Here is a 16,129-nt window from a genome sequence, read left to right as displayed (position 1 = left end):
GTCAAGAAGTAACCACAAATCCAGGTTACTGAAGCAAGCAATGTAAAAAATCAAGGTGTAGCAAGAAAATCTGGGGACACTATCTTGAGCTTGAAAAAGTGCCCACTCTTTACTTCCAAATTCCTTAATTGAGCCCTGTGAAATGTCATTCCCTTAGCCTTGTTATTTCCTTGGCTATAAACCTTGGGTTTCACACAGGAGTTACTTGAGTGCTCACTTTAATTCCAGAACCAAACCTGAGTCTTAAGATTGGTAATAATAGATATTGTGCTGTTCACTACAAGAAGAGGTAAATGACACATGAAAGAATTAAACAAATAGTTTCTGATGAGGCAGTCCTGGGTTTCTTTCCAGGAGAACCAATTGGTTAGGACTTAGCAATGAGTTTTAGAGATCTTTAAGGTAGTATGTGATGGGATAAACTGAATATGAAAAGAAAAAATAATAATTTAAAAGTCAGCATGATTCTAGCAATGTACAAGGGAGATGGATGGGGGGAACGTAATTCAAGCTATTGGTGCCAATATGATTTATTATATTAAACTTAAATATAACATTGAGAGGTGCTGCACCTCTCCAGCATAACTGCACTACTGAGTACCATGAAAACAAATTATAAAAAAAAAAAAAAAAAGCTTTTCCTTTAATTTAAATTTAGATTCATAGTTAGAAGTGGTATCCGTGCAGGTTAATCTAGTGGGTTTTTTAACGTAAGGCATGTAATAAAGCTACTTCATTTTCTGGTACAATTCCCCATCTACAGGCAACGTAATACTTTATTTAAAAGTGGTCCAGCAGTCTAACTCTCACAGAGAGATCTGTGCTGACTAAAAACTGTAAGGAACCAGTATATTCATGGGGTAAATTAGGTAGCTCTTTCTCCGTTGCTTACTGGTTTTAATTATTGTTTCGTTGAAGGACTAAATGCAGTGTTATGATATCCTAAAGCTTTATTTAAAATCTGTCTTCCTCCATGATGCCTTTATGATACTTTCAAGATGTAGAAATGAGATGTGGTCATTGTGTATGCATGTTTTAAAACAACTTGTGCAGATAGACTCATGTTTGACAGGTGAAACATTTTAATAGGTTTTAAATAGTATATACATCTGAGAAACACTGCTAAAAGCTTAAACTCCTGTCAGAATAACTCATGTGAATTTCCCTATATGTGTTAGCTTGGAAAATTGTTCTTTTTTCTTTGCTTATAAGTATTATTTTCTTCCATAAGTAGATTTTTAGACAGTAATGTCGCACTGAAAGAAGCAGCCCTGTATTTGGCCATATATTTCAGTCCTGTTGTTCTGCTTAAAGGCTTGAAAAATAGAAAATACTGTATTTTCTGAACGGTTGTACAACAGATATTTCATTTTAGTTGGCACCTGTTGCTCTGTCGTACTGTGCTGCAGAGACATTGAAATTCCAGGTAGCGATAGACACTGTCCATTGAGATAGCAAGTCATGGCATTGTGTTATGTTTTCTAAAGCACTTAAACCAGTTTATGACATGCTATTGTTGTATTTTCTTTGTCCATCTCTTTTTATTGTGTGAAGCAGACTATTCACCTTTCGGTGATGCAAAAAAAATAAATGATTTGTTGTGCCTGTGATATCTTGACCCATATTTTAAATTTTTTTTTTTTCATAGGTCCTCCCATGCCATCCTCCTCATCTAGTCCATCAGTTACTGAACATTTACACTCCCCTCCTCCATCACCCAACCTTCATGACAACCAGAGGTGGTTATTAAGTAATAATGCCAGCCAGCCAGTTCAGGACTCTGATACAGATGAGGACTATACTGCCAGCTCATATCTAGTACAGACCGGTACTGTTTCAGTGTCTGTCCCAGGTCATGGTAAGAAGAGGACACTTTGTCCATAGTTTGAATACCCTTTTGTTTTCCATCCTCTTACAAAATTGCCTAATAAAAGTTAATCAAAGTGACTTTGTATTTTAAATTGATTTTCCTTTAAATGTCACAAAGAACGTTTCTACTTTACTGTAGGATAAGCAAGAGTAGAAAGTAACTTCTAATACCTAAAAGCTCATTTAAGTTATTTTAAAATGCAATAGTTATATAAAGCAATAGCCATTAATGATTTATTATGTAATGTAATTGGTAGCAAGTGACTAGCCTTTAGTTGTACTTTTTAAAGGATAGGCTGAAGTTGGTTAAACTGTCATGATGTTTAGCTTCAGAATAATGTAGAAGCTATCTTTTACTACCTCATCAAGTAGAGCATGTTCCAGCAGTTCTTTAGTTTCTCTGGGACATGAGAATGGGACTTTTACGTTACTTTATAGGGCACCCTAGATCGACGAAAGAGGTCTAGAAGAAGAGAACTATGTGGTGAGAAAAGGCAAGGGTGGCTCCCGAGATGAATGTTTCCATGTTTCTTGTCCTCCCAACCAGTGTGAGTAACCAACAGGAGTTACATGTACTTGAAATACCAGTGCCCACTTATACATCATGCCATAAGAAACCACATTTTTACTTTTCTTTTTTTTTTCAATATAAAAAAATAATAGCCACAGGGTTCTGTTTTTTGTTATATGATTGATTTCTTGGGTAGGCAGACTGGAAGAATAATTTGTTAATTCACAGCCCGTGCCCAGTAGATCAGCAAAGCTTGGAACAAGCCTCTTCGTTTGCTAAGAACTATTTTTGTCTTTTGGTTGTAAAGAACTCTCCTACAGATGAACCACTAGAGGGGGTTTGGAGAAATATTTTTCTACAGATTGCACATCGGTTGGACTGAATTATTTTGTGGAACAAAAATACTAGCTTTGAGCTTCTTTTCCTAGCTTTGAGTGCAACTTTGGTGTTGCAGTCTGCTAAGAGCAGTTGTGTATGTAATTTTGACAAATTTTTTTTTTTTGCCATGTTAGGAACTTGGATTATGATCTTTGGAATTAACAATGATAACTTTATTTTTGCATGTTCAATTTGTTCAATATTTAATCTGTGAAGAACTCAAAAAGTATTGGTAATACATTGTCATAATCTGAGTATGTTATGAAGATGTCTCCTTTCTTTATGCCTAGGAATATGAAATCTGTTACAACATGTATGCATTATCCAAAAGGTAGCCTGGTTTAGTTCAGTAAAACAATGCATTTAGACTACTGTATGCACTAGCCCTTCCTCTACAAATGAAAAATGCAAAAGCAAGAGAAAATTGCTAAAAATTTTCAATAGTTGAACTCCTTACACCTCCTAGCCTCTTAGGAAGCTACTGAGTGTTGATCATTCCTCTAGGTTTTAGTGTTTTGCTGCTTCTGAAATTTTCAACAGTATCTTGCCAGTCTGAGTTTGTCAACCTTGAGGAATGTTCCTTCAGGCCTTTCACCCTAGACTAGCCAAAGTAATTCCAGCTGGTCCCATAGCAAGTCAAGTCTTGGCCTTTTAGCAGGACAAAATAAGGGAGTTTTTGATAACAAGCAGTACAGAAGTTAACACTGGTCTATGTTGCAGGAGTTGTTCTCAGTAAGATTTTGCTAAGCAGAAGGGAAACCCAGTGTACTCTGTAAGTTCATGTTCATTTTCCCCTCTCCTCTGTGTTCCTGCTGTGCTCCCCATCTCCTCTATCTGCAGATGTCTGAGGTTGTCCCCTTCAGTGTGTATGTACGATAGAAGTGCTTGCTGTTTCTGCTTCCTGCTGTCAAAGAATTAAATCAGTGATATATATACACACTCATAATCTAGTAGCACTGGCAGTCATATCTTTCTCTCTTTCCACAAGATTAGACTTGTTTTAGAAGTGCTTCGACTTGCTAACCACAGATACTATATTTGTGATTGTCATAATTTAAGTGGAGTTTGTTTGCTTTTCTGTTGGACAAGGAGAAGACCGTAGATGTTCTGGGTAGTGGACTTCCATCCCTGCAGTCAACTGCAGAATCAGGGTTTGCATCACCTGAAGAAGGGATATTTTCATCCAGCACGTTTATGAATATTGCTTGGAATATCTACTTGATTTGCTTGTGATTGGTTTCTCATATCTTATACTATTGGCCTATTGATGGGGGAAAAGATATTATTTGTAAAACAGGCAAGAGCAGAATTTAATAATTAAGCTAATAATTTCTAAGTTAGCTATAACTTTTCTTCTACTGAATGATTTGCATTGTTGTGTAGCCTTTTTACCAGTATGTGGATCTCTCAAAATCTACCTGAGAAAGTAAATGTCATTTAATCGTGGCCTTTAGTACGATCTTGTTTGAGTATTGTATTTTCTTTAGCTAAAATGGAAAGTAATACAGCGTGTGTAGCACTTTCACAGAAGGAAGCTTTTTTTTTTCCCACCAGTTGTCTTTTAATTCATCCAGATGCAAAAGAAGCTTTATGTGCTATCTAATGTTAATGGGTACGAAATAACTCCAGTGCCATTTTCTGGATTACTTCATCCAATTTTATATTGACAGGGGATGAGGGAACACTTTTGAAGCATTTAGAATAAAAAAGGTACAGACCAAAAATTAATTCTATTATTGAACTGTTTTCAGTTATATTGACTTTATGTGAATAACAAGTTAAATTACCCTCTCTTTAGCCTATGCAAACGTGTTTCTTTTCCTTTAGTCTGAGTTCATTTGATCAATGCAGTTTATTTTATAAACTCTTAAAATTTAAAGGATCTGATTATATATTTAGAATCATATTAATCTAAGCCTTTGGGTTTGATTAGTTTGTTTTGTTAACCAATAGGAATTAGTTTTCATTTAAGGAATTAGCTAAAAGAGAGATGAAAATTACTAAAATTGGTAATCAAATGCTTACCACATGAGAAGAAAAGGTCTTAATGGAGGCATTCCTAGTAACTTTTAAAAATTAAGATCAAGTGATGACTGTTGTGGACAGTTTGATAGGAATCATTTAATTTCTCTAACAGCAATATATTAATAGGCTGTAAAATTCAGGAGGAGATAAATTTTTAGGACCTTCAGTCATAACAGTGTTCCTCTCCATAGCACCTCCAATTTATTCTACTTGTTTTTCCTGTTCTCCACAGTGCAGCTCAGTATACTGACTCTGTTCCAGCAGTCACCCTATTTTTCTGCTGATTTCGTAACGATTTACTAGTTTTATTGTTTTTAGAAAGAAGATCGAACTGGTTTATAAGAAACAGGGGCATCTGAATATGTCTGCAGGGAAGAGGAACAATTGTTTACATGAGAGAGAGAGTGAACTAGGAGCTGGGAGGAGAGGATTCTTGAAATTGACTGAGGTAGAGAGAGTTTCTTTATGTAATGAAGTCTGTTTATAGAATAGAATCATAGAATGGTTAGGGTTGGAAGGGACCTTAAAGATCATCTAGTTCCAACCCCCCTGCCATGGGCAGAGAAATCCTCCACTACACCAGGTTGCCCAAAGCCTCATCCAACCTGGCCTTGAACACTTCCAGGGATGGGGCATCCACAACTTCTCTGGGCAACCTGTTCCACTGCCTCACCACCCTCAATGTAAAAAATTTCTTCCTTATATCTAATTGAAATCTCCCCACTTTCAGTTTAAATCCATTGCCTCTTGTCCTATCACTACACGCCCTTGTAAAAAGTCCCTCTCCAGCTTTCCTGTAGGCCCCCTTTAAGTACTGGAAGGCTGCTATAAGGCTTCTCTTCTCCGGGCTGAACAACTCGAGCTCTCTCAGCCTGTCTTCATTGCAGAGGTGCTCCAGCCCTTGGATCATCTTCGTGTCCCTCCTCTGGACCTGCTTCAGCAGCTCTATGTCCTTCTTGTGTTGGGGACTCCAGAGCTGAACACAATATTCCAGGTGGGGTCTCACGAGAGCTGAGTAGAGGGGCAGAATCAGTTCCCTCGACCTGCTGGCCACACTCCTTTTGATACAGCCCAGGACACGATTTGCTTTCTGGGCTGCCAGCACACATTGCCGGCTCACATTGCTCTTATAAACAACAGAAGTCATGTAAAGTCTGTACTTAAGCATATTGATAAGCTCCTTAATCTTTTTCCACCCAAAATTACAGATTAGTCAGAATTTGGAGGGGAATTTATTCAAATTAGTAGTAGCTTATCTTTCAACACAAACATGTAATATACTCAGAAATACAATGCTAAATTCTTAGGTTAAGCAGAGACTATGAAGAAAAGATATAGTTAAATGTTAATGCTTACTACTGACAATGGAGATGAAGAGTCTGAATTAGAAATTCACATTTGAGGATTTTTACCCCCTAAATTGGAAATATTATGCCAGAACCATCAAATGCAAAATAGAGAAGGATGTATTTCACAGCAGCTTTTGTACTGTGTATTTGAACATTGAAGTTGTACAAGGTTCTCGTGTTTCTTAATAATGGTTTATGATGATAGTTCATCTGATGGGAAGTTCTGAAAAAAATTTCAACATAATATAGAAAGTTTTCCAGTTGTTGTTGATCAAGGATCTGCCAGGGATGCACAATAAACAAAATTTGGCTCCAGCCACATGGGAGTTGCAGATTGATGGGCTTTTCAGTTCAAAATGGCTAAGCTTTCCTGCAAGGAGAAAAAAAGAAAAGGAAATCTAGGACACAACTCTGAATTTCAATTTGTGAAAGAGAAAAAATAATAAGACTGATTAAATGATAATATACAAGAACTCTTCATATTCAGAGGTCTTCGTTGTTGGTCATCTCACTCTACAGACACCAGACGTTCTGTGGCATAATTCTCCTATAAACATAATTTGAGGACATTTAGTTAATGATGACTCATTATAATTTGATGGGAGAGGTTACACAAAAATATCTGTCATACAGAAATAATTACTATTTTATCATACCACAATGTCAAGAAGCCAAAGTCAGAACCTTCTGCTTTCGTACAAGCACCTGAGAGAATACAGGCCAAATGCTCAAGCCTGGTGGCAGTAATGACCAGATGCAACAGGTATACAAAGCATAGGGATGAATTTTGTTAGGGGTTTGTTGGGTTTTTTTTTACATTTCAGATTTTCCCTCCAACTGTCATGTTTTATTGTTCTGCATAGACATCTCAATTAATGTATAACCACCATAACTAAGCAATCTGCTGTTTCCTCTTCTCTGTCCTGGTTTAGCCCAGCTGACAGCTAAACACCACACAGCTGCTCACTCACCCTCCCCCACCCTCAGGGAATGGAGAAGAGGATTGAAGTGGAAAAGGGAAGGAGACCCATGGGTTGAGATGAGAAAAAATTAATAATAATAATAATATATACAGACAAGTGGTGCACAGTGTAATTGCTCAGCACCTGGTGACCAAGGCCTGTCCCATCTCAGTAAACAATTCCAAAGCAGATAAGTCCTGACACTGCAGTCCTGGATGAGCGAGAGGCCTGAAAATAGAGAGCGAGCGGGAGCTAGTGCTCTCAGAGTCCAAGAGAGAGCCCTCCCAAGAGAGTTCCTGAAAGAGCAAAAGCTCTTATTTCTGGTCAACCCTCATCTATGTACTGGGCATGATATTGCATCATATGGAATACTTCATTGGCCAATTTAGTCCTCAATCCTAAATCTAAGTTCAAATTATAAGGAGGATTGTGGACCCTTTGTCCCGGCCATGCTCCCCCCGAGACTGCCGTGCACCTACACACTGGCAGAAACAGGACAAGCTGAGAAGTCCTTGAGGCCTTAGCACCAACTATAAACATCAGTGTGCTATCAACTGATGCAAGTCCTAGACTAAAACCAAAACATGGAGCTCTTCTAGCTGCTAAAAAGAAAAACTAACTCTGTCCCAACCAAAACCAGGACATCCACACTTCTGCCTTTTTCTTCCCCCCATAAGAAAATGAAATCCAAGTGTGAATGGAGTACAGACAGGGATTTGTGTTAAAAGTTAGTGGAAGAGGCAAGTGACTTCAAGGCATCTTTTCCTCCTTTGCAGCTCTTGGTCTTACCCCTGTGAGGGCAGGAAGAGGACAATGTGATTTCCCCCTTCATGCCCCACTGGCTTTTGAGAAGATCAGAAATGATTTGTGAATATTGAAAAGACCCACCGCAATTATGTCAGTCCTAGCTGACATCTTGGAAGTACCTCATGTAACTTTTTTGCATTCCTGCTTTAGTGCCTACAAAACACTTCTCAGCCCTTGTTCCATCCCTGCTTTGCCTTAGTTACTACTGTATACGCTACTGAACTGGAACTTAGCAGCCACGCTGTCACCTGCCATTTAATTAATAGCAGTTTAGTTCTGATTATTGGGCAACAAAAGGCAGGGAGAGTGCTAGGGGAGAAGGAAACACAAACTTATGTTGGCATGAGGTCAAATGCTTAAAAGCTGTTTGGGCTTTATTTTTGTGAAGTGTAAATTTGCTTCTTTTTCTCACCATCATTCTGAGAACTGGCAGTTCATCTGTATTCCCTGGAAACACTGTGGGTATCCACATGCCTTGTTTTCATTGTCATCTTACACATTGTCTAATGAGATTTTTTTTTAATCTGTTATCTTATAATTCATGATAAATTAAGTTTTTTCATTGTTGTATGAGTACATAGAATTTGTCTTCAGGTCTGACACCGGTCCTAAGACATTTTGCTTGAAAAATGAATTCACACCTGTTTGGTTTGAAGTAGTCTTGATAATAAATTAAGAATAATAGATCAAACTAGGAGTTGTGTTGAAGAACATCATGGGGATATGCTATAATCTTGGTTTTATTTAACATCGTCATTAGTTATATGGATGAAGGAGTAAAAATGGCACTAATAAAATTTCCCAATGATACTAAACAGTGAGAGTTCTAAGTGCCAAGTGGGGACAAAATGTTAATAGAAAAGGAAAGGGAAAATCATTAATTGTATGGCCAGAAACTAATAAAGTGAAATTAGAACTGAAAAATGTAAGCTGGTCTGAGATGCAGAATATTCAGGAAAAATCTGAGAAGAAAGAGTGATGGAGAATTTTAATCATACATAAATCTGCAACATGGTCTGACTAACAAGTCCATTTGAGCTGGGTGTACAAATACCTCAGCAAAGAGGGAATCACAGACATAGCATCAATGGAATATAGGTTTTGAATTTGGGCCTCTTGCTTTTTCAAAGTTCCTGTCAAATTGTCTTATTACTTCTAGAATCATCATGTATTCTACTGTTCAGATATATTTGGATGAAAGCATTTATGAGGTTAGAGGTATTAATATATGGGAATAGGTAGGAGAATAAAACTTTGACTCAGTACACAGCCTAAGCACTAATTAGTGCAGACAAAGGGAAACCAATAACCCAAGATGGAATGGAGCATGTTGTATGCTATGTAGAGCTACAATTAAAAGCAATAGGATGAAAATAAAGAAAGGAAAGATTAGGCGTGTTGTCAGGAAAAAATGTCTAACAGTGAGATAGTAGTAGATATCCAAGATATCTAAGTCTGTCCTAAGGGAAGTGACAAAACCTCTGTCACTTTGTAACACAAAATTAAAATGAATAAAAATGTCAGTCATACTGCTGGGACCAAACCTGCATTCTCTTAGGAGAAGGTGGACTGAGGTAACCTCCTGGAGCTTTTCTAGTAGTACCTGCATGCATTTCAGATCAGTTCTACATGAGTTCGTGGGTTATAACAGAAATTATCATAGTAAGCTGTGGTAAGCGTGTTTCATTATCAGTGTACACATTACAATGTGTTTTCTCTTTAAATGTAACAGCAACAGTTTGTCCTGTAGCCCAGACTTCACTCTGAAATTGTTCACGTTCCACAATAAATCATTGGGAAAACATACACTTTCCCTTCCCACATGCTAGACCATTTTATATCCTGCAAAATTACAAGATAAGGTAGCCTGTTCTCAATGAAAACTGCCAAACTCTTCTGGACATGTGCAGACTCTTGTTAATATTTCTTAAGCAAAATGTTTGATACCCATAAATTCACAATGCCCATGATACTGAATAGAGGCATTTGACAAGCTTTCTGTAGATATGGAGTAAGTTCGTGCTGTAAAAATAGATGCTGACTTTTTTTCTGAGGCTGGAGACTGTTAGATTTCAACCACTGTGTAGCAGTGCTTGGAGGCTGCCTCGGTAGCTACAGAAGCATTTAATCTCTTACAGTGAAAAATCAGACAATGCAGGAAGGCCAGTATCCTTTAGGTACAGATTGACAAATTTATCTGTTCCACATGCTGGGGGCAAATACAGTTACTTCAAAAACTTTAAAATGGTATCTTGAATGCTAGCCAATTTATTTTTGATCCCTTTTTGATATTTGATTTCAGTTTCATGAATCCATCTTCTTATCCTCTTTCATTCATTTTGAAGCCAAACTTCTGTCAACATTGTTCCCTTAATGTACAAAACTGTACATTTGTTCAGTTTAATTAAGCATTCAGTCTGTTTGCCAAGAGCAAATTACAGTTCCCCAATCTCATCCTCACCCCTCCAAAATCTAATTTTGCAAAGTGGTGGGCAATTAGTTCTCATATCTGATTGTTGTGAGTCGTGTTTTTCCCTTAAAGATTTTCATAGTTTCCGATCTCTGTTACTTAATAGGAGAGCCAAGACCAATTATTTCTCCTCAGATTGTGGCCTTTGTAACCTTCAGAGAACAGTCTCCCCCACACCTCCTGTATCATTAGCTGCAAAATATCTTTCCAAAGATGATTTCGTCCTCTTCACAAATCAGAGGATTCAGAGTGACAAATTATCCGTCTTATACTCGAATGCATGCCAGATGGGACAACCTGCCAACTGTGTATCGTACTGCGGATATGATCTGATGTAGAGACACTTCCTCCCCTCCTCCCTTCCCCATCAAAAATCGTATTACAAAAAATCATGCAAGTTAAGAAAATCTGTGAAGATAAATTGATTCTGAAATACAGTGAAATATAAAAGCAGAATATAGTTTTATTGAAGGAAGAAAGCTGCATCCAAATGTCAGATCGCTTAAACTGAGCAAACATGTACCTGGCAGATGAACATGGGAGTCAAAAATGCATCCCTTCCCTGCTTGCCAGTGCTTGCACACACATCATTTCCTTTGACTAGCCTGATTACAGAACAGACATTCCTAATAGCAAGATAAGGAGCTTGAATTTAAATTCTGTCGCAGTTTGTTTATGGAACAACCCTGAAGTCAGAATCAGGAGCGAGGATATACTGCTCTTGTGGGGAAAAGTAGGCTTTAACAAATTTACAGTAGGAGTTTGTTTGTAATACAGAAGGTAAAAGGAGAAGGAGAAAGTCACATAGAGAGTTTATTTTCATTGTAAATTACAAAGCTGAGGACTTCACCCAGCTACTGCTTAGGCTGATTTCAGAGCTACAAACAGTGTGCCAGCTCACAGCACATAACTTACATGAGGCCAGGATCAGATGCAAGCATCTCGCATTGTCACATGAGACTCTGTTATTTATGATTTTTCATTAGTTCAAGGAAGGGTCTAATATTTTCAACTCTGTACCACAATACAAAATCTTTTTTTTAAACACTTTGTTTAGGAAGAGGGGACCAAAGATGTTAATGTGTGTTCCCATTTGTTGGTCACTGAGTGGCAACAGTCTGAACTTAACAGTTTTACAAGCCCTAATTATCAGCTCTAATGCTCACTGAGCCTCGATAGCTTTGAGAATTCAAAATTTCTTCCAGAAACACAGAATGAGTTGAAGGTTGTGAGATTTTGATAAAATCTTGATTTTTTTTTTTTTTCTTATTACTATTTTTGATCTTGTGCTTTCTTAGTCTTTAGGCTACTCTTGTTTCAGGATTGTTTTTCTAAAGGAAAAAAAAAAAGTCATGTGTTTTTCCCAGCTGTGAAAGCTTTGTCAGTTGCTTACTTTTTTTTTGTTTTGGATGAATTAAAATTAGTTTATGTAATAACAGTCATTGTAAGGAGCTGGTGCTTTGGAGAGCACCAAATGTCTACCAACTTGGTACAAAATGTATAAATTTATTAAGGATACCATGTACTATCCAGTCCTATTGATTGTGGAAAAGTTTCTTCCTTCAGCTGGGACTGAGTCTTTAGTTGCTGTTGAAAATACAGAGCTGTGCAAATACGGAAAATACCTAATTTACTCCTTAGTTCAGCTGAATGTCGTTACCGAGCTAGGGCCTGATTCTGCGCTTCTGAGGAAAGCCAAGCTGCTGTTGTATTAAATGGAAGTTGCCAGCGGGAGTTAATACAGGAGTCAAGTAATTTTAACCCAACTGCAACATGTCTTATTCTATAGTGTTGAAAAAATCGCTGCAGCAAAAAACAAAGCATTTGACAAAAACAAAAAATGTAATTTCTCTCCTCATTGGCTTTTAGCTTTCGCTTGAACTCTGTTCTGGCTAGCTGTTAAGTTGGAGGATGATGTTTTAGTGCTTTAAACACTGGTTTAAAGCTTGCTGGAAGTAAACAGAACTCTCGCAAATTCTGGCGGCAGATGCTTGTCGCACTCTTTCTTCTACAAGTACTGAGGATTTTGTGCTTGAGTCATTAAGCAAAAAATAAATAGATGTGCATTGAATGATTATGAAAACAGAGCTTATCTTGAAGTTGCTTTGAAAAGTAAAAGGCTAAACATTTGGCAGCTTTCTTTAACATCCCTTATTTTTTTTAAATGTTTTCAATGACTTCAAAATTTGACAAAAATAACTACACTGAAAGCATAATTTCACTCCTCTTAGACCTCACACAAAAAAGACTTCTCCATTTAGTATCTCTCTGTGTCTGGATGTAGCATTGACATGAATTTCTTTGTCACTAACCCATTAGGAGTACACAGGAGTAGTAACCCTACTTTTTAAGGATGCAGAGATCTGACTAGAAGGCACATCAGCCTTCCTCTCTCATGCAAGGCCGAGGATTCCTATTGTCAGATGCAGTGGGCATGAAAGCAGCAATTTTACAGCACAAAAACTCCAATAACATTTACTGCGGTTGGCTGAGATTGCAACGCACACAGGCACTGCTCAGTCTTGGTTGCTTAAGCACCAGCTTCCCTTGGCTTTTTGCCAGCCTGCGCACTCCAAAGAGACAAGTCCTTTAAGGGGAAAGAGTTTTCCTTGTAACTTGCTGTGGGGTAAACAGACCATTCAGGCATAGTTTATTGCATTACATACTTGACTATGCATACTGGAACGCAGCATAGTAATTGGTAGAATTATTTTAATCGTTAGAATTCATAGGTACGAGATAGGTTCTCTGAGCCAGGAGAAGAACAAAAAAAAAAGTGAGAATGCTTCTGTCTGCTAAGTTGCTGATCATTTATTACAAAGGACTAAAAATATTCTCTCCGTGGGAATTCTCTATGCTTACACTAATATCCCTGCTATGGTTCCAGAAAGCTGAATTAATTTGCCTCTTTATTGCTATTCTTCTCTTGCAGATAAATCCCGTAACAGTTAGCAGTAAGTTACAGTGTAAAAGAACAGTTCTGTATATGTAACAGGATACTTTGTTGTCATTAAAAAGCCCCCTTAATTTGGAAATACTGCAAGTGCAGGTTGCTTTCAAATTAAAGGAAGTCAGTTACCATAAGTTCTGCCATCAGTCCAACTCATCTTTGCGTTGATACTTGTTCTGTTTTGCAGTAATAAGCAGTAAACTTATCCCATCATCGCCATAACCTGGAGACTCCACGTGACACATTCTCTTAAATATTACTTGATGTGCATTTCTTAAACCTTTAATTTAACACTGCAATACCTATTCAAACAATAGGTAATGGAATTTATGTGTATAAAAACATGCGATAGCTGAATATACAGAAGTCTGACTTGTCTGAGTACAAAATATCAGCTGCTGCTTTTGAATCTTTTAGTTCATTCAGAAAGCTTCGAAGAAGGGTAAAGCTTTCCCTTGGGTTTGTTGCTAGTAGTTGGTGTAAGGAAACTTGTTCTGTTTATTCTTAAATCCAAAGACTGCAAGTTTTTTTTGGCATTGGTGTCCTACAATGTGTTCAGGAAAGGTTTAAAATACTGTCTGTGGTATTTCTTGAGTCTCTGAGTTTCTTCTGGTAGCTTGTCCTCTGTAGAGCAGCAAAAAAGCGAGGATAGGGATGACCTTGCACCCCTCTCCCTGTGTACAGCAGCATCGAAAATGCTTCAGAAAGCAAGTGAAGCACTTCTAATGAATTGCGCTTTTGATTCTTTGAATCTGCACAGCAACTCCATCAGGTTTTTACAGCTGGACTCTTGCTGTAATTGCTACTGGGATGAGATGCGCAACATGGGGTTTTGGAGCTAAGTACTTACCTTGTTTTACTGGCCAAAAGTATATTGCATAGTGGGAGCAACAGACTTCATGAAATTCACACTTGTATATCTTCATGTTCTTCACCCGTCGCTGACATGCTGCTGATTTGCCAGCAGGCACTCTAGATGGGGGTGATAAAAATGGAAAAGCTGAAAGATACAGCTTCTTAAAGCAGCGGTATATTGGTAAAGAAGTGGCTTGTCATTATGAACGTGTGGTAAGTGTCCACAGATTTGTTTTTCATTAATTAACTTTAAAGTAGTTTTTGCTGGTACTGAAAAATTAGAAAGAAGCATTTCACATCAGAATATAAAATAATACTCAGATAAAAAGTATCCACTGATAGAAACAGTAATTGGTTTCTCATAAGCTTCAGTTTCGAAATCCTTCAGAGCTTACGGGTCTCCAGGTATGCATCATTTTTGGCATATTTACCTGGCTAATTCAAAGATTATACTTCTTTACCAAGTCTTTATGATGTGTTTTCCAAGAGATACAATATAGAGTACTTTTGCCCTGTAATATATAGTTCCCAAAATTCACTGCAGTATTTTTCTTCAGATGCCCTTCCTGATCTATTTCCTCAAGGCCTTTAATCAGTGGCTTGTAATATGGAATGTTTTTCTGTTTGTTTACGGTTTTGTGTGAATAACTCAAAATAATTGGCATCAGAATGCTCCGCAGCATCACATATGGATGTCTTCCTCACTCAAGTTGGATTATTTCTTATTTTAATCTAGTCTTCAGTTTACAAGTCTTTGTTGTCTCCTCTAATTGTAGTGAATTCTGACTACTGTGTGCCTAAGCCAGTAAACCCTAAGGCAGAGAGGGAGAATGGGTTAGGTATTTTTAAAACTCCTTTCCAGCTCCCAACAAGCCCTCTAGAATAAATTGCTTTGCAAGCCGCCTGGGACGGGAGGCCCTGAGGGAGATTCCTATGCTGGGCGAGGGAATCAGCCAGTGTACTTACATTGTTTTGAGCCTGAAAGGGAAATTCTTCCCTCCCCTGTTACAGTTATTTATACTGTTAGCTAGCCTTGTAGAGAAAGACCAGCAGAATAATAGCCGAGTAAAACAGACAGCCTGCCCAGGTTTATCCAGTTGCTTTATCATTAGTAATGCTCAGGCAGATCACAATTTCCATTAAACAAATTTATCTGGAAGTTCTTTTGATTCATTCTTCAACTTTGGATGGTATAATAATTTTTAATGATCATGGCTACAACAGACCAGATTTTTTTTTTCCCCTTCGTGCATGGAAAATTCTTTGAGAGTTAAAATGCAAGCTAGTAAAGAATAAAATGCTTAAACTTAAACATTTTAACTACATTTCTCTAGAAAAAAAATACCCTGTAGGACTAGTTCTGTGCTAGGGAAGTTGGGGAAGCTTCCATATTCTTCATGCATGCTTTAGCAATGTGGATGATCTTGTACGGTGTTCTGCCCTAGATTTAATCTGTTCTGTCATGTGTTAAAGGAGCAGACAGCGACTATGAATTTTGTGCCTGGATTTTTAAACTAGCAGGTATTTATGTATGTATTTGAGAGTGATGGATAGGATGCCACTTCCGCTAAAAGTCCCAAGAAATTTGAGAGCAGAAAGAAAACCAAGAGAATTATTAAAAATTTTTTAGCTTTTTTTTTTTGTGTATGCTTAGTAGCGTGGAATTTTTCTCTGACATTGATTTAGAAATAATAAAATGTGAACACTAAGTAGTCTATAATCAATGCACTAACCTTTCATCTTAGTGGTGAATCTTAATTTACACAATTACAAATAAAGGCTTAAATCCTGGCAGAATTAAGTTGTAGTTACTGTATGCTTGTGTTTCTGGTCCCTGCTACTGTACTCCCATGATTACAACAGAACTTAAAACGTGTTTAAAGAAACGTGAAAAGTATACTTCCATGGTTACAAAGACTTGAACAATTCAGTGGCATCTGAGGAAGGCCTTTG

The 16,129-nt window shown here is 37.6% G+C and overlaps 1 protein-coding gene across 8 annotated transcripts in view; it reads left to right on the top strand.

The window, feature by feature from the left end:
* TENM3 (teneurin transmembrane protein 3) overlaps positions 1-16,129 on the top strand; it is a 321,876-nt gene that overhangs the window by 144,611 nt on the left and 161,136 nt on the right. For 3 of the 8 annotated variants that reach the window (XM_086612219.1, XM_086612218.1, XM_086612226.1), the window contains exon 3: positions 1,649-1,858. The exons of the other annotated variants lie outside the window; for them this stretch is intronic. In XM_086612219.1, coding sequence (XP_086468345.1) covers positions 1,649-1,858 — 210 coding nt within the window. The remainder of the gene's footprint in view (positions 1-1,648; positions 1,859-16,129) is intronic. 8 annotated transcript variants of the gene reach the window in all.

Source organism: Tauraco erythrolophus, chromosome 5, assembly GCF_009769465.1.
Source record: "Tauraco erythrolophus isolate bTauEry1 chromosome 5, bTauEry1.pri, whole genome shotgun sequence".
Classification (NCBI taxonomy): domain Eukaryota; kingdom Metazoa; phylum Chordata; class Aves; order Musophagiformes; family Musophagidae; genus Tauraco; species Tauraco erythrolophus.
Note: the sequence above shows the minus strand (reverse complement) of the source record. Positions and strands in the feature narration are given on the sequence as shown.